Source organism: Enhydra lutris, unplaced genomic scaffold (assembly GCF_002288905.1).
Source record: "Enhydra lutris kenyoni isolate GAN:26980312 unplaced genomic scaffold, ASM228890v2 scaffoldscaffold1, whole genome shotgun sequence".
Taxonomy (NCBI): domain Eukaryota; kingdom Metazoa; phylum Chordata; class Mammalia; order Carnivora; family Mustelidae; genus Enhydra; species Enhydra lutris.
In genome coordinates, this window is record NW_019154085.1 from 17,689,463 (window position 1) to 17,708,520 (window position 19,058).

General features: G+C 40.8%; 2 protein-coding genes across 4 annotated transcripts in view; one reads left to right on the forward strand and one right to left on the reverse strand.

The window, feature by feature from the left end:
• LOC111141377 (NADH:ubiquinone oxidoreductase core subunit S1) overlaps positions 1-8,597 on the reverse strand; it is a 30,015-nt gene extending 21,418 nt beyond the window's left edge. The window contains exons 1-7 of one of the 2 annotated variants that reach the window (XM_022493877.1): positions 8,478-8,597; positions 5,036-5,103; positions 4,217-4,308; positions 2,094-2,201; positions 1,347-1,423; positions 609-690; positions 388-518 (exon numbers count right to left, since the gene is read on the reverse strand). In XM_022493877.1, the coding sequence (XP_022349585.1) occupies positions 388-518; positions 609-690; positions 1,347-1,423; positions 2,094-2,201; positions 4,217-4,308; positions 5,036-5,099 (554 nt within the window). In that variant the 5' untranslated portion in view covers positions 5,100-5,103; positions 8,478-8,597. Of the gene's footprint in view, positions 1-387; positions 519-608; positions 691-1,346; positions 1,424-2,093; positions 2,202-4,216; positions 4,309-5,035; positions 5,368-8,477 lie in introns of those variants that run through there. The other variant, XM_022493885.1, reaches the window with a different exon arrangement.
• Positions 8,598-8,757: 160 nt separating this feature from the next.
• On the forward strand, positions 8,758-11,723 carry LOC111140984 (eukaryotic translation elongation factor 1 beta 2). 2 transcript variants are annotated; one of them, XM_022493289.1, is made up of 7 exons: positions 8,758-8,848; positions 9,097-9,246; positions 9,668-9,790; positions 10,429-10,555; positions 10,828-10,894; positions 11,287-11,412; positions 11,520-11,723. In XM_022493289.1, exons 2-7 carry the CDS (start codon positions 9,167-9,169, stop codon positions 11,672-11,674), a joined length of 678 nt encoding a protein of 225 aa, XP_022348997.1. In that variant the 5' UTR covers positions 8,758-8,848; positions 9,097-9,166; the 3' UTR covers positions 11,675-11,723. The 2 variants fall into 2 exon arrangements, with proteins under 2 accessions (XP_022348997.1, XP_022348987.1); XM_022493279.1 differs by lacking the exon at positions 8,758-8,848 and having other exon boundaries at positions 9,011-9,246.
• The last annotated feature ends 7,335 nt before the right edge of the window (positions 11,724-19,058 follow it).

Below are 19,058 nucleotides of genomic sequence, written 5' to 3' on the forward strand. Positions count from 1 at the left end.
AAAGAAATGATTTTCAAAACACTAAAAAGACATGAGTATATTTTCAATGGTGAGCATCGTCCTTGAATAAAAGAGTTCAATAAATGTTTGCTTCTAAGTTAATTGCAATGTAACACACATATAGAAAATGGCACAAATCATGTGTAGCTCAACAAGTTATCACAGAGTTAATGCTTATAGATTTTGATTTGTAAATTCAGCGGAAGTTGATATTCACTGAAAGTGAAAAATTTCATTTTATTCGTGTGTGCAGACAACGATAAAAACATCCCTTTCCTACAACCAAAAAAAAGTAGCCCTTTCTTCCAGTGTTATTATTCCACCAAATTTGTGAGTATTAGGTAAGTATGTGAATGATATTCCAGAAGAGAGGAGGAAAAACATTACCTGATGCAGCGAGTACACTGTATACATCTAGTCATGATGGTCTTTACCAATGGCCCAATGTTCTTGTCCTCCACAGCACGTTTCCCCTCTAAAAATCGGCTCCTATCACTTCCGAACATCATGGACTGGTCCTTAAGTAGATTAGGAGAGTTAATTTAATGCTGCTAGTAAAATTAAAACTTGAGACAGCCAAAAACGACTTATGAAGTTAGACTACATACCTGCAGATCACATTCACCTCCCTGGTCACAAATAGGACAGTCCAGTGGGTGATTTGCTAGCAAGAACTCCATCACACCTTCTCTGTATGGATAATTTTAATATATAAAATGATATAAATTTTTGGCACTCAAAATGGTTTGGATATAGGCTATCTAGATAACCTCCAGAGATGTATCCTTTCACAAAGCATTAATTTTACACTTATTATCAGAAATGCCAATGCAACCATCATTCTAGTATTAGACACATGATCTAAAAAAATGTTTATAGAAAACTAGGAATAAAATATCATTTATAGAATCTAGAAAACTGTAACTTTTAATAATACAAAATTACCAAAAATTGCTAAATGATCTTCAGAAAACATTCACATTAATTCAAAACAAAAACAAAAACAAACACACAAATGCACAGCAAAAAACAAGTAACAGTGCCTGTATAGTATAGTAATACGTTACTGAAATAATCTCAGTTCAGTAAGCCCCAGATTCACTATTCATCACAAGTTTAACAAGTTACTGAAGAAGAGCTTTTAGTGCTAATTCCATTCTAGGCTCAAAACCATAAACATCTGACTTCACCTCCTCAATGTGTACTTACTTCTACAGTTCCCATGAGCTGAACATGCCAACTTTTTCAGAGCTTGCTAGAGTTCCTCATCTAGGAGAGGTCTAAATACTGAAATGAGCAATTTTCTGCTCTAAGAAAAGTTACTATGCTAAGTTGCACTAAAGTACCTGGCTTTCTTAGATTTCTCTGAGTTTGTCAGGATATTCCAACCTTTCATTACTGGCATGGCACAAGCAGCTACAACCTGCAATTTCAATGGAAAAATCTTTAAGTTCCTATATTTATAAGCAACCCAACATATGAAAAGATCAAGTCAGCCATCTAAAAAGAAACAAAGAACAGTATTTTTGAAGACATAATTTTTCAGTTTTCATATTCACAATATGATACCTGACTCTCTTAGAAAAAAATATCATACTTCTAAATTCTATTCTCATAGTTAAAGCAACTTTAGACTCAGAAACAGAACATCAAATAACTCTGTTTTGATTAGCACGTACTACTGAATTAAAATGACATGAGGCAAAATGAAATTAAACTGAAAGTGAACCTCTTCATTACAATCCTTCTCTAGTGAAAATGGAACAGCAGAAGAGCTTTCAACGTGATGTTTGGCAATTCCACATCCTAGCTGTGTGTCTTATCACGTGGAAATACTGGCAGGTGTAAGAAGTCACCTTTAATTTCCAAATCTATTACATTTATATAGTGCTTGCATTTATAAAGCACTTTCATCAATGCTTTTCCAGTTTTGAAATGAACAAACTTAACTGCACACAAAAAAATAAATTTCTAGAAACAATTAAACAGGTCTAGGTTTCTCCACTACAATAATGACTCTAAATAAAGTTTGCTGCAAGATTTAAAGTTTTCTACCTTCTACAGCATGGTGTGGAATTTTAGGTATCAAGTACCTTAGGAGCTTTCTCAATTTCAACCAGGCACATCCTGCAGTTTCCAGCAACAGACAATCTTTCATGATAACAGAATCGAGGGATCTGCATGCCAACCTTCTCACAAGCCTAGAAGACAAAGTAAACATTTTTTTGCATTAGGATAACCTAATCTAATCCCTTTCTCGCCTAAAACACAGAAGAAGAAAAAAGTCATCCCCACCCACCTTATTACACCTATCTATAAATATCTATACCTTCATTCATTCTTACTCCATTCCTGAACAGATTTCCCTCCTTCTTTGCTCTTGATTACTACCCCTATCTACTCTTAAGCTGCTTCTTTAAGAATCCTCAGCATACCTATACCTTATGTGGAAGAAACGAAATGAACCAACCTCTCAGATTGTGCTGAGGGTTTGACTCCCCATTTCCACTCTGAACTGCTGTCTACAAAGACACCCCTTCAAACTCTGTCCCAGTGGTTTCATACTGGGATTTCTTCTTTGCTTAGGTCCCCCCTTTGGTTTGACTTCAACTCACACTGTCTAGTTGGCTATGATCTGCTTCTATATTGGCTCCATATTCCCTACCTAGGACTCATACTCCCACTGTCATTGACACTCTCCTCAGTTCCCATTTACCTACTAAGGGGGATTAGCCCAGCTCTCCTAATTATCACTCCTTCTTCTTGAGGCCTACAAACCTATTCAAATTTCCCCTGGAGTTAGCTCTTCCATCTTTAGCCCTTACCTTAAAGCAGTTTCCTCAAATGCCAATGTTTCAACTACTTAGCAAAAATGTATTAAGTCTTCCTGTGTGCTAGATACAGAGGATACAGGAAGTAACAAGCAAAATCTGGTCCCAACCTTTATATGAGGCCACATTCCAGACGATGATTCTATCTAAACCCTCATTTGTAGCCCTGAGAGTCTACCACTCCTCTAAGCTTTAGACTTAAATAGGCATGCACATGTGTGTGCTCTATAGACAGCTAAAATTCAACCTATTTCTGTCTCCTATGATACATCCCCAAATAAGCTAACAAAGCCAGAAACCACAAAAATTCCCCTGCTCTTCACTGTTCTCAAAGGCCTATATCTTACTCTCCCTGAATCTATCCTCTTACTTTCATTCCCATGAAAGTAAGGGTACTATCTATTTTAGGCCTTTCATTTTCTGCTCTACTAATGCAAGATATTTCTCCTTTGTCTCTCACACTAGTCTCGTTATTCTCCAAACCAACCTCCTCTCTAGTCACTGTCATACTGCTTAACTGCCATGAAAACTGCTGACAGGTCAAACTCTAAGCTCTTTAGCATGACACATATCTTCTTTCGTGACTGGACCTCTCTATCAGAGTAATGTGAGATCCTGTTATCTTATCTTCTACATATACCTTATGTCCCAACAATACCAACCACTTGAAGCTTCTTTGTCCAAATATAAACACTTACTTGGCCTTTAAAATCTCCTCAGGGATCACCTGAGATACCCCTAACATCTCTTTCTATCACCTCCTGTACCTGGCAAAAATACTCTCCACCGCAAATCTGTGCTTGGCAGATAGACTAGAAATGACTGCTAACATGAATGAAGAGCATTTTAGCTTTCGATAACTTGCAGATGGAATGAAGCTTCACTTCTCCATGACCAACTCTGTTAGTTCTGAAGGAATCTGGAAAAATTACATGTTCCAGGCACAAATTCAAGAACAGACTACCTGCTTTGTAGGACACATTCCTGGAAATATTACTAAAAATTGATAAGTTACATGAAGTGAAAAGCATCAAGCAGGTTCACAACAAAGATTACCTTTTCCCCAAACTTACCCATATTAATTTATATTTTATATTTGGTAACTTCAAATTTCTAGTAGGTATTTACTTGGAAAACAGAAGTAAAACAATTTACTACCATAATCACTAAGAAAGTCAGAGACAGATAAATGATAGCTCACTTTGAAATGCCAAGATTTTAAATCCAATTTATTTTCATATAATTTTACTATCTATAGTTCTTTTATGAGCATTTATCAAGGAATCTTAAAATTTTTAGAAGTAGATAAACGGTATAAAGGAAGCAAATTGATATTCCTTAAAAAACCAGAACATATGCAAAAATAAATTAGAACATATGCCTACTTGGAGGACGGTAGTTCCTGGTTCCACCATGACAGACTGACCATCAACAAATACTTCAATTAAGTTGCTTGCTGCTGTGGCAGTTGTTCGAACTGACCATGAAAGATATTGAGAGAAATAAATTAACAGAGTTAAATTTATTATAGCAGAGGACAGTGGATTAACTCTAACCTACAAGCCTAAATGTTTGCTCATTTTATACTATTCCCCTCTACTTCTCTAGATGCAAACCTATGAAATACAGAATTAGACAAAAGCTTTTCCAATCTTAAATACCAGCTAGAATATGGCTATCCACTTTTAATGGTAGTTTAAGTTGAAACTTAATACCACTGAAAATATGTTCATGGAAATACCATTTTTCAAAAGCAGCATAACTGCTTTTTCCATTCTGGCACTGATAGGCAGTTCCTACTACTTTCTATTTCATGACACCTTCTAAAAACTACTTAGTTATATTTTAAAAATTACTCTAGGGGTGCCTGGGTGGCTTAGTCAGTTAAGTGGTCTACTCTTGATTTTAGCTCAGGTCATGATCCCAGGATTGTGAGATCAACCCCTGTGTCACGCTTCCTGCTCAGTGGAGAGTCTGCTTCAAATTCTTTCCCTTTGCCTCTCACCCTGCTTGTGTGCTCTTTCTCTCTAAAATATATAAATAAATCTTAAAAAAAATTATTTTATTCGACTAGGATCATTTGTTTCTATTTTACTTAAAACAAATTACAGTTTAGGGTCTTTCAAGAAACATTCCATAAACCAATGAATTTACAGAGATAAAAGGCTAGTACCCACAAGTGCAAAAAAAAAAAAAATACTCACCACATCCTTTGGAAGACTTATTAGAAAGGCCTACTAAGGCCCTTCTTAGAGGTATCCTTAACATATTGCTAAGAATAAAACAAAGAAGAGTTACATTATCATAGGAAAAAATAAAACCCTAATTACAAACTTTTTGGTAATAGTTCATAAGTTTTAAACACTTCACAAACATTCTTACATTGAACATTCATGAGTCCTGATTTTTCCCCTCAAATTCTAGAAATGAGAATACCCAGTCTCAGGAGATTAACTGATTTGTACAATCCCAAAGAGCTAAGAAGGAACAGCTAGCGTAAAAATCTATGTAAAGGGCAGTTTTGTGTTGTTTTTAACTATCAACAGATGATCAAATATAAAACACTATGGAGTGGGGCACCTGGGTACACAGTGGGTTGAGCCTCTGCCTTGGGCTCGGGTCGTGATCTCAGGGTCCTGGGATTGAGCCCCGCATCGGGCTCTCTGCTCAGTGGGGGGCCTGCTTCCCCCTCTCTCTCTGCCTGCCTCTGTACCTACTTGTGCTCTCTCTCTCTGTCGAAATAAATAAAGAAAATCTTTAAAAAAAAAAAAACAAAAACACTATGGAGTAAAATAAACTCGAAGAACAACAGTGAACTTACCACTAATACTATGTAAAATGACATCTACCTTCCTGCCTTCATTTCCTGCCAATACTCACTGTAACATTCTATGTGCTACACAGTGATCTACTAAATGTTCCTGAGATTCTGAGCTGGCTCACAAGTTCAAGCCTTTTAAGCGTCTGGAGTGCCATTTTCTATGCTTAGTACATTTATCTTGCGGATTTGCAATTCTATGTCTGTTCTACCCTCACTGTATTATGAACTGCTTAAATTTTTCCATCTTTAGGGCCTATTTCCAAGGCTGGTACGTAGTAAGCTCTAAAACAGTGGTTTTCGACCAGGGACAGTTTTGCTTCCCATGGAACATCTGTCAACATTTGGACACTGTTGTCCCACCTGGGGGAAAGCTACTGGTCTCTAGTGGGTAGAGGCCAGGGTTCTGTTAAACATCCTACAATGCACAGGACAGTCTCCTATAATAAACGTTTGCTGAATTACTAAAAGAAAAATGGCAGTGAATTACATAAATAACACCAATTAAAGATATACACAAGCAAAGAGAAAAGCTATCTGAACTTTTAGAGTTTTCATCCATTCACTTGGTCATAACGTCTAAGCACTGAGCTTTTTGTCTATTCACTCGATCAAATGGACTAAGCATCTGAATTATAATTTTTCACTTAGAAAGTCTAAAAATGGAAATTATGGGATCAGACTGTATCAACGTAATGACTTTCAAAGGTAGAGAGTGGAAGACAGTCCATATACCTAAGATTTAAGCATGAAGTTTCACTTACCTATTACAGAAGAGGTATAACAGAAAATGTCATTAAATCAGACTTTAATTCATAACATTCATTAATTCAGAACCTGTGATTCTAAATTTGCAGACATGAAGTCTATCACCCATAAGTGAGTGATTTTTGGTAAATCGAGTTTCTGCTTCTCTATCTATTGGTAAGGAAGAAAACAATACTTCCTAGGCTATGCATTATTAGTAGTAGTTCAATAAACGTCAATTAAATCTAAATTCAGTTCAAACAGTACTAGCCACTGAAGAGCAGTTTCAAAATCCTCTTCATTTGTACTCCCTCTGTACACGCTGTGTATACAGCTCTAGTATTCCACCTACTAAATTACAAGTTGGTCGTCAATTTTAGTACCTACTGAAGTGTAAGCTCCTTGAAGAAAAATGGTATAATTTGGTCATTTCCCTTTTCTGAAGACCTAGCCCTTGAAAAAAATAACCACCAAACAATCTTATCACCAAGTTCCAAAACGAGTAGCATCTGTCTTACTAACTTCTATTGATGATATAAAGGTAAATCTGAATTTGCTGAATCTGCAATGACAGACTGAAAATCAACAATCAATATTTCATACAACAATGTAAACACTTTCTTATATTTTGTCTCCAATACAATCTAAAAGTACTGTCCACTTTAGCTAGGAAATCAACCAGAACTAGACTGTCTCTTGAAAATCCAGCATCAAAGGGAGAAGACAGTTATACAAAATTTCAATGTGTACTTTACACATATTTATCTATCACATAGGAATGGAAATAGTCATCTCTAAATGGGAAAATGTTAATAACCAAACATTTCTAAAACCAGAATGGACACTTTTTAGAATGAGAACAGTACTATTCCACATTCCCCACCGTATATCCTGCATCCATGCACTTCTCTCCCTCCAAGGTATACCACTCTACTGTATGCCACCATCATCTATCCTGGATTATTACAACAGCCCACCTACAGGTCTCCTAGCTTCCACACTGTCCCCACAGCTTCTCCCCTCTCCTCACAGGCTGTGGCCTCAGATTGAAATGCTTTTCCTTCAGATCTTTCTGACTTCTTGCCCTTGAAATCTGGGCTTAACAGACATTCCTCAAGGAGGCTTTCCTTGATCAGCCTATCTTAAAATTTCCTAACTACTCCCCAGTCATATCACCCATTTTATTCTTCTTCGTAGACTCATTCCTCGTTTATAATAGACGTTCAATAACTATTTGCTAAACGAATTCGATCTCGAATCTCTGGCCCAAACTTCCACTTCCCTGGAATTAAAAAGGGCAGGTGCTCTGACAGCCCTGTAACACCCTGCTTAACGATGCACATGCAATTCGGTGGAAAAAAGAACACTCTCTAAGGAAACAACTTGGGATCAGGAACAGTTCAAGCTACATTTGCAATGTCCTCAAATCGTTCTGGAGCAGAGCTGTGTCCGATCTACGGATCCCATCTAATGGATCCCCATTAGATCCCAACATAGCTAAACAACGTAGCTATGTCATTAGCAGTGCGACCTTGGGCAAACTTTTTAAACATCATTTTCTTCAGTTTCCCCACCAGGGAAAAGAATAAAAAATACTGCCCAATGCACTCAACGGAAAAAACAAAACAACAACAACAAAAGAGAGGTGTGGATGGTTGCTAAGGCAACAGGGGCCAAACAGTGTGCTGTACCAAGGACATCCTAACTTGGGGGGGGAAATGCTCAATCTTTAGGCCTAAGTCACTTGACATACGTTCTCTCCCAGGGAACAAAACGGCCTCCGCTCCACAAAGGGGAATGTCCTGCATTTCCCCTGCAGAATGAAGGTCACCCACAAGCCTGCCACCGGTCCAGCGCTCCCAGGGCCTCCAGGTTCTCCACCTGATTTCCGCTCCAAGAGACCTGAGACCACGGCCAACAGCCCTCACCTGCCGGCCCTAGGGGCTTTCGGGGGAGGCGGGGTGGGACGTGATGTCCAGTCAAGGACAAGAGTAGAATAAGTCACCTGGGCCAAAAGTCTCAAGAAATCAACTCCTATGGCAAGAGGAATGTCAGTCTTCTCACGCTATTCACGGCCTCACCTTCTCCTCCGAGCCGCCGAAGCCGCTGCACAGAACTGTCTGTACCGCAACAGCCCCCTCAAAGGCCAGATTGCTTATTCAATATGGCGGCCTCGGCTCATCTCGCCCGCCGGGCCTGGAGAACGGGAAGCCAGGAGGGACTAGAAACCCCGGATTCGACAATTTCCGTTCAGCAAGAGTTCGGCAATTTCCGTCGCCCGCACAGGGGGCGGGGCGGAGGGCGAGCCGCCTAGAGAGGGCGGGGGCGGAGGGCGGGGAGACAGTTTGGAACCGCAGTTCCGCCGGAAGTAGCCGTGCGCCTGAGACCGAGCGTCTTTGGTCATCTCCGGCGCTTCGAGGGGCGGTTCCTGTAGTGTTCCGCAGCCGCGGAGGTACTAATTTAAGAAATACCCCTTTTATTAATTTATTTGCAAACACAAAGAGGCCCGCAGACAATCGGTGGGCAGTTCAGTTCAGAGCCCCGGAATTTTTCGTGAAGGAATGAGGCGCTTAACGTACTTTGACCTTTAACCTTCGACCCGGTGCGGCAGAGGGAAACGCCTCCGTCTCTATATAAGGCATTTTCCGGCCTTTTGCGGCCCTTTTTTTTTTTTTTTTTTTTTTTTTTTTCCCCTCTTAGCGCTAGTCCGTGGCTTCCTCCTCTTCTCTTTTCCTTCGTTGCCGCCCGGTTCCTAGGATCAGCCGACGCCATGGGTTTTGGAGACCTGAAAAGCCCCGCCGGCCTCCAGGTGCTCAACGACTACCTAGCGGACAAGAGCTACATCGAGGGGTGAGGACGGGCCCGGGATGGGGCCGGGCCACGTGGCGCGGCCTCTGCCGCCGCTGGGGGCAAGGCGGCCGGGCTGCGAGGGGCGAAGAGTTAAACGTGCTTGCTTTCCCCGGACTTGATGCTCCCAGGTTATCCCGCGAGCACTCGGTTTGTGGAAGCAAGCCTGTAGGTCTTCGTGAGATACTGCAAAGTTTGAGGTCCACGAAGTGGCAGGGATTCCCAGGGTGGGGCGGAACCCCAAACGCATGGTCCCTGATCTTGAGCTTATTTAAAAAAAAAATAAGTACAGCAGCTTAGGCTTCCCAGTAGCAGATGGGCCATTTCGCAGTAATTAGTTTGACAGAGGTGCCGTTTGTCATTTATTTGCTGGTGTTTGTAGATTTCCTCTTAAAGGCGTGTGCAATTTTGGTATCCTCGGCAGGTATGTGCCGTCACAAGCAGACGTGGCAGTATTCGAAGCAGTCTCCGGCCCCCCACCAGCCGACTTGTATCATGCCCTCCGTTGGTATAATCACATCAAGTCTTACGAAAAGGAAAAGGCCAGGTAAAATCACCTTTGTCTTTATCTGGAGAAGAGAACGTTTTCTAAGCTTAAACTCAGGGTTTTCACATGACAGAATTGGACCCAGGCTACTTTAGTTTTGTTTGGGATATTGTGAGCTTAATTATCTTTGTGACTTTAGAAGGCCGAGAGACTGAAGTCCTCCATTTTTTCACAGAACAGGTAGCACATGGACAGCAGCAGTTCAACTTTTCCCCACAGTGCCCTGACAGTGTGCCTGGACCCTGACCTGGGGGGCCCACCTCTGGGGTGAGAGGGTGGCTCTTTCGCTCAGTCCTTGGCCATTCTTCTGAAACTGCCAGCAAGGGTGGAAGTTTGGGGAAGTGGACTCCAGTTCACTAAGAATGGAACTGAGCATACTTAATGAAATCTCAAAAAGAAATACTCATACAGAAAGAGTAAATCATAGTGAGTATTGAATGTCACGTCTCACGTGCTCCTAATGCTTGTTGGGTGAGGAGTTAAACGTGGAAAAATATTTGCCTGGGAGTGTTTAAGGGTAAATTCTTAGTACAAAAGGGATCTGTTGGTAAAGAGTGATGGAAACACATTCTCATGTGCTGTTCAAAAAAGAGCATACTGACCTAGGGGTGGCTGAACTTAGATTTTTTTTTTTCAAGCCTTCCAGGAGTGAAGAAAGCTTTGGGCAAGTATGGCCCTGCCAATGTGGAAGACACCACAGGAAGTGGAGCTACAGATAGTAAAGATGATGATGACATTGATCTCTTTGGATCTGATGATGAGGAGGTATGGCACAAATTAATATGTGTATCAGTGAGCTTAATCATAGGCTCTGTGGCGAAATTGCCTGGATTTGAATTGTGGTTTCACCACTTTATTACCTGACTTTTAAAGTTCTCACTGGTTATGTGATGAATAAAATCAAATCACCATCTTTCGGCTGAGCCCCTGATGGATTTGCTTTTTTCTGATGAAACTGGTCTTTGTTTTGATGGTTCCACTAGCTATAAGCTGAGACACAACCAACTTTGTGAAACATACTTAATTTTTCTTTATAGGAAAGCGAGGAAGCAAAGAGGCTAAGAGAGGAACGCCTTGCACAGTATGAGTCAAAGAAAGCCAAAAGTAGGTCATTTTATAATTTGTGCTGCTTTAACTTTATTTCATAATAATGTGAGTGATCTTTTTTGAAGTTTGATTTCTAAAGTAATTGCCTCTGCATTTGTTGACGAGGTCAGTATTTAAAAACCTGTATAGGTGGTTCTTCCTAAAACTTCCACAGCTACTGGTCTGCAGCTGTTCCTCCAGTAGCAGTTGTGGCATTCCTCTGTGGGACAGAAACTGTTATACAATTAAAACACCTCTTTCTTAGCACAACAGAAAGTGGGCATGTGAGTAACAAACACAAGACGTATTCTGTAGTTTTGTTTGGCTGAGGAGATGATCCATTAGGAAACAGATTAAGATTTCACAGGTTTTAGCAGTGTCTGAATAATGCTGGCTGTTCCTTTCCTTAGAACCTGCGCTTGTTGCCAAGTCTTCCATACTACTAGATGTGAAACCCTGGGACGATGAGACGGATATGGCGAAACTAGAGGAGTGCGTCCGAAGCATTCAGGCAGATGGCTTGGTGTGGGGCTCTTGTGAGTTCAATTTTTGCCTTTTCAAAGTGGCATCTGGAAGTTGCATAGTTACAATGTTTGTCAATCAATAGGACTTTGCTAACTAAGACTTTTCTTGTTTTTTTCAGCTAAACTAGTTCCAGTGGGATATGGAATTAAAAAACTTCAGATACAGTGTGTAGTGGAAGATGATAAAGTTGGAACAGATATGCTGGAGGAGCGGATCACTGCGTTTGAGGACTATGTGCAGTCCATGGACGTGGCTGCTTTTAATAAGATCTAAAAAAACTACATCATAGATCATTGCCCTTAAATAAAAGCTTAAAAGACAACTGTTGGCTCTAGACTCTTGCATAGGGTGGTTTCCATTTTGAGGGAAGAAATTCAGTGGACATTGTATAATCCATAAAAATAAATTTGGGTGTCAGCATTGTTAGATATTTATCCCAACAAAGAGGAAGATATTTATCACAAATAACTGAATACAGGTAGGTGTTGAGTAGATTTTATAAACAAATTCATTGAAATGGACTCAGTATAGTTTCTGTACCCAATGCACAAGGATACATACATAACACTTGTACCACAGCATTTCAAGTTCTGTATTTGCTTTTTTTTTTTTTTTTTTTTTAAGATTTTTCTTGACAGAGACACAGCAAGAGCGGAAACACAAATGGCGGGGAGTGGGAGAGGAAGAAGCAAGCTTCCAGCTGAGCAGGGAGCCTGATGTGGGGCTTGATCCCGGGACCCTGGGATCATGACCTGAGCCGAAGGCAGACACTTAACCAACTGAGCCACCCAGGCGCCCCCATATTTGCTTTGTTTTCAAAAGAAATCAGATAAGCTTCACTTGTGGAAATTTTGGATTAAGAATTTTCAACTAGATTTTTAGCCCTGTAGATTTATAATGGTTCAGACCTTGGGCTTTTTGCAAGGAGTAACAAGGTAATACCTGGACTGGTTTTCTGCAATGGAAATGTTCAAAGTACTTTGATGAGAAATGGGTCAATACATGTAAAGTGCTTCAGATAACCGGACACAGTGAATGTCCTTTATTTACTGGACTAGTTCATGAAACACTGGGAAAAAAGGGAGTTAAATGTTGAGATTGACCAATGACTAATGAAGTAATTTGTTGTCACCTATGGTTTTCCAAGTTGTGGGTTACTCCAGGATGAAAAATCACACGAAAATCCCACTTGAGGGTCCCATGGGTGGCTCAGTCGTTAAGCGTCTGCCTTTGGCCCCTGTTGGGATCCTGGGGTCCTGGGGTCCTGGGATCTAGCCCTGCATCCATCTCCCTGCTCGGCAGGGACCAGCTTTTCCCTCTCCCATTCCCCCTGATTGTGTTCCCTCTCTTGCTGTCTCAAAATCTTTTTAAAAAAATTTTTTATTAAAAAAAATCCCTCTTGAAAGCAATATATGAAATGGGGTGTGCAACCTTACTAAAGGACACCTAACCCAGAGAAGGAAAGTTAGGTCAAAGAAAGGATTCCCAAAATTTGTTTGGGGCTTCTAGGTGGCTCAATTGGGCCTCTGCCTTCAGCTCAGGACTTAATGGTTTGGGAGGAGGTCCTGGGATGAAGCCCCTGCATCAGGCTCGCTGCTCATGGGGAGTGTGCATCTCTCCGTGGCCCTCACACTGCTTGTGGGCTTCTCTCAAATAAAACCTTGGGGGAAAAAAAAATCACAAGGGGGAGGGGCAGAGGGGAAAGTAGACTCCCTGCTAAGCTGGGAGCCCCACTTGGGGTTCAGTCCCAGAACCCTGAGATGACCTGAGCAGAAGGCAGATGCTTAACCAACTGAGCCACCCAGGTGCCCTGATGGAGAGAGCTTGATTTGTGTTTTGGGGAATGCGATTTTTGAGTAGCACTGTGTCATGGAAAGGTTATAAGGTAGTTGGTTCCCAGGCTATGGTTCATAAACCTGGCTAGGGTGTGGAGGTGGGGACTGAGTGGGACACTTTACTTGGATTTGGATATCAGAACCTATTGGTGAAGAGACTTCTATAATGGGTTTGCTGCAGGTAAGTAGGCGAAGCCTGCTTTTTTGTTTGAGTAGGTCCACACCAAAGTGTGGAGCCCAACAAAGATCTTGAACTCAAGACCCTGAGATCAAGGCCTGAGCTGAAATCAAGAGTCAGATGCTTAACCAACTTAGCCATCCAGGCGCTCCAGGAATTACTGACTTCTAAAAATCTTATTTTGTGGTTTATAATCTGTAGACCAGAGATTAAATGATTTGAAGTCAGATTTTCCCAGCCAAACCAGACAGTACTATTTTTTTTCCTCTCAATGTGACTTTGTTTATATGGGAGAGTACCTTAAATGTGGGAAATTGTTTAAATCTGAGATAAAACCTATTTAATCGGTGTATGTATGTACTTACAACTATGATCATCTTAATTAAGCAGTATTTCCAACGTCATGAGAAATTTTCCGGTTGTCAGCGTCATGAGAGCCGGCAGAGGGCAGCACTTCATTTTCTGTAGAACAGAGCTGCGGGATTCTGGAAATGTTGCCATGGAAAGATCGAGATGTAGCGACTAGTGAATAGCAGCCCCAAATTACTCACAATGATCGACATGTTAAAGGGATTGAGCACCAGATAGCTGGAAGAAGTATTAACAAAAATGATAAAAACTTGATTAAAAATGTGGTTCAAAGTAAAAGGGGCTAAAAAATTTAGAATGGTCATTTCAAACCACAGCTGTCTTATAAATCTTGAAATGAAGCACGTGACTTTAAAAATCTTGACTCCACAGCCTCCTATAGATATATTTAGTGGTATATTTTCATTTTATATTAAAAAAATAGACAAAACAGTAACATAGTACAAAACGAGAGGCTATACAGTGAAGTCTCTGTCTTCCCCGCCCCTCTTCCCCCTTGCCCAGGCTTCCCGTTTAGCTCCATAAAAGCAACCATTATCAACAGGTTCTCAGCAATTTCCAGAACTAGTGTGAGCCAATGCGTGAAGTAATCGTAGCATACAATGCAAACTGTTCTGCACCTTTTACTTTGTCCTTAAAAATAGACTAGGATATCTTGGAAATTATATCTTGAATATTCCATGGCAGTACTTATAAAGCTTTCTCATTTTCTAACAGTTACATAATCCATTGTCTCATATCTTATTTAACCAGTCTATTTGTTGGAGCTTTAGATTGCTTTCAATTTTCTGCTGTTATAAGCAATGCTCACATTGTATACCGAATAACCTGTTTTTGAACCAATGGGCTGTATATATATACTGTATATATATGTATATATATACTGTATACCGAATAACCTGTTTTTTAACCAAGGGGCTCAGAAGGCTTCGGTAGACAGGGAGAAAGAGAGATTTTTTGGTTTGCTTCTGACTTTGGAGTATTAAAAGATAAAAGAGGCCAGGTTTGGGTGTTGTTGTTTTTTTTTGTATGCCCATAAATGATTACAGTAACTCAGACCATACTTATTTTTCATTATTTGGCATCCCTCACACAAGGCTGAGAACAGTGTGGGAATTAAAAATGATTCATTCAGTATCACCATGTTAGAAGCTACAAAAATACAAAAGAAGAGTTAAGAAAATTACAATAGGGAGGTGGCTCGAACACACATAAAATACAAAAGAAGAGTTAAGAAAATTACAATAGGGAGGTGGCTCAAACACACGTAAAATTGTTTAAAATTAGTCATTTTGTGATAAAGCAAGTAATCCAAAAGTTCAGGAGGTTTGGGAAGGCTAGAATTGAAGAAAAATTTTTTGGAGAAGTTGGGACTTGAGCTGGGTGGACCTTGACCGGTAATTTGTTAAAAGAAAAAAAAGAAAAAAAGAAAGAAAGGAAAGGAAAGAAAAAAAAAGAAAAAAGTATTCCAAGAGGGGATAAAAGGCAGGAATAAGAATAGACAAAGCGATATTTACCAGGCGACCAGATCAGTTGGGCTGGATTTTGCAGTGTCTGTTTGGGATTAGATGGGGTGGGGCCAGGTTGCACATCCAGGCTGGCTCCTTCAAGGGCAGTGTGTGTGTGTGTGTGTGTGTGTGTGTGTGTGTGCGCGCGCGTGCGTACGCATTGCGGGGTGGGGAGCCTTGTAGGCTTCTGAGCCAGAAAATGACACAGGCTGACAGCTCTGACCTGGAGGTGTTATGGATGGAAGCATGGGACTAAAAGGATTGTTACAGTCCGAACATGAACGGAAATGGCTAAATTATGGCACATATACTCAATGAAATACTTTATAAACAATATAATTAAAAAGTGACAGACTAGAACAACGTTAGAAAGTGCTGGAGTTTTTCCCTATTATGAAAAAAATAAGCTTATGGGCAAAGACAAATACAAAAGGAGTTGCATTCATGTTTTGGGATCTCTGTGTTGCCACCCCCCCACCCCGCTCCCCGAACAAATCCAATTTGGCTGTTCTCGTCCTTAGAATAAAAAAGTAAAAAAAATACAAAAATACATGCCTCATACACATTGTCCATTTTTTTTTAAAGATTTTTTTTATTTATTTGTTTGTCAGAGAGTGAGCACAGGCAGGCAAAGGCAGAGGGAGAGGCAGGCTCCTTGGGAGCCAGATGTGAAGGCAGCCAATTACCCGACTGAGCCACCCAGGCATCCCTCACTTTTGGACACCATGATAAGCTATGAGATAAGCAAAGATGACACTGTTATCCCCATTTGAATAAGGAAACTGAACTCTGAAAGATGATTTGCCCAATTATTCACCTAGAGAGAGAGAAATGAAACCCGGGCCCTTGGCCAGGTAATGTTGTTGCCAATAGAATGAAAGAAGTTCTTCATCCCCGCTTTTAGACAATTTAATCCTATTTTATCAGTGTAACCCTTGCTTCTTACCCTCAATTAGGGAACGTGAGAAGATAAAGTCACATACGGGTAAATTTAAAATGGAATTAAGACTGATAAAAACATTTTCGCATTACACACACTGTATGGATGGTAACAGATGCACTCAAGAAATGACCCAAATGAACATCTGTTGTTTGGAATGCCATTGGCCTGCCTAGCTTTCAGTACATTAAAAATCAAAAGAAAATGTTCATGGACTTCTTAAATTCATCCCCCGAGAGAACTGCCCATATGTAAGAATATTGAGGAACTATGGAGTACTATTCAAGCTGGGCTCCAACTTGTGAATCTTCTACCTTCATTCTGTCCCAAGGAAATGGGACTATTTTTCTTTTTTTTTTTTTTTTTTAAGATTTATTTATTTATTTATTTATTTGACAGAGATTACAAGGCAGAAAGGCAGGCAGAAAGAGGAGGAAGCAGGCTCACTGCTGAGCAGAGAGCCGGATGGATGCGGGGCTCCATCTCAGGACCCTGAGATCATGACCTGAGCCGAAGGCAGAGGCTTTAACCCACTGAGCCACTCAGGCACCCCTGGGACTATTTTTCTAAACAATTTTTTCTGATCATAGCCTGTTTTCCTTTCGTACGTTTGCCCTTCCTGGGTCACCTACCTGAAAAGCCTCTTTTCTCACCTGCACTTGTGAAAATGGGGGCCATTCTTCAAGATGCACTTCAAATACATCTTCCGAGAAAACTTTCATTCTGCTTCACAGCCTCTAGGCACATAGTCTTTTATACATACTTATAAATTATCTTGTTTTAAGCTTTTCTGTGTAGCTCCCTTATTCTTCCTATGTTGATACAGGAGGAAAGGAGCTGACATTTAATAAGCAATTAGTAGGTTGGAAGATGCCAAGAATTTCACTGATTAATACCAGCCAGGATTGGTCAAGTTGTTTCTAGAGCCAAGTACCCCTCGAAGTGTTTTTGCTGCATCTCCTTTAATTTCCACAACAGCCCTGTGTAGCATGTACCACTATTGTTATCCCCATTTTGCAGATGGGGTCTAGAAATCTGAATTAATTTAGCCAAGGACACAGACCCAGGATGTGTGGGAGCCTTAGTTCAAATCCAGATCTCCTGCCTCTGGAGGTCTTGGGACTTGCCCCCTTCAAAGAGCTGTTTTCCATTCAAGAGGCAGGTTTGTCTCCTCGTGTCTGTGCCCCAGTCCCTGAAAGCCTGGGATTCTTCACTTTTCTGCCCACTGGGCACTGAGCTCCCTCACTCCTTCCCTAATTGCTCCAGCGCTGTCTGCTCTTCCAGCCTCGGTCCTCTCGGTCCTGTTATTTAGTCATTCATCCCACTCTTCTTCAGGACACCCCTGGAAAGCCCCACTAACCAAATTCCAACTGTCGGGGGAGGAGGCTTGGGGTCCCCAGTCCTGGACCCAATGCTACTCTTGGGATCTTCCCTCAAACTGAGAATAAAACATTAACTCCCATCTGTGCTGGGGAGTACTTGTACTGGCGGCTACTTTCCACTAGCAGATTTCTGTGACATCCCCACTATCGGCTATTTTTTTTTTTTTTTAAGATCTTTATTTATCTGAGAGAGAGACAGCAAGAGAGGGAACACAAGCAGGGGGAGTGGGAGCCTCCCACTGAGCAGGACTCTGGGATCATAACTTGAGCCAGAGGCAGACTGAGCCATCCAGGCGCCCCACTACTATCAGCTATTTTAAAAGCCACTAAAACTAGTCTTTAGTCCAGGGTCTAAGATCTCTCTGATATTTTATTTAAAAGCCCGTTTCTAGGGAGGGGTGCCTGGCAGTCACATGTGATTTGAGTCTTGATCTTGAGGTTGTGAGTTTAAGCTTCACGTTTGGGCGGAGACTGATTAAAAAAAAAAAAGTTTCTAAGGAAAGGACTCATAACCTTCCTTAGATTCTCAAATGAATCCAGAGTTTCTTTAAGATTTGTAGACCTTGGGTAGCTCAGTTGGTTAAGTGTCTGAATTCGGCTTAGGTCATAGCAGGGGCCTGGGATTGAGCCCCAAGTTGGGCTCTCTGCTCAGCAAGGAGTTGCTTTTCCCTCTGCCTGCCTCTCTCCCTGCTTGTGCTCTTTCTCTCTCTCTGTCAAAGAAATAAATAAGATTTTTTTTTTTAAAGACCTTTGTAGACCTTCCTTAAAACATTTTTTTTTTTTTGTCTTGGAACACTGAAAAAATAAAATTAAATTAAAAAAAATTTTTTTGGAAGCCTCACTCCTCATATCAAACACTGAAACACATTGAATGTCCATATTAAGTATAAGCTTTTATATAACTATGAAATATTTCATTTGACTCATTGACATAAAGACGTATTTTATAGACATGTGATTAAGTATTTATTAATTTTGACTTTTCAAGTTTCCCTTTTTGTATTCTAGACCCAACAATATTTTTTTAAGATCTCAAATATTTTCATAGGCCTTTGGTAATCTCTTGCTTCCTAGGTGGTAACACCACCTGCTCCATCATTTCCTTCTGCCCTTGGTTGCTTAATCCCCTTCTTGCTTCCTCAGCCTTCCTCTTTCCCCAAAGCCCTGAGAATCTGTCCATCTGCTCAAACTAAGGATGAGCCTAAGATATTCTCTTTGTCTTCCATCCTCCAGCTTTTCTCCCGATCCTGGGAAATCAGAGCCTATCCCTTGAGGGTGACGGGGAACTCAGAGTGGAATTTCTTAAACCCTGGTCATGGAGGGACAGACACACGCAATGAGCCCTTCTCTCCTTGCCTTCCCTCCATACTGGGTGTGGCAGAAGCCATGAAATTCAGGGATGACCAATGTTTGGGACATAATGAGTGATGCCACGCATTTTTGAG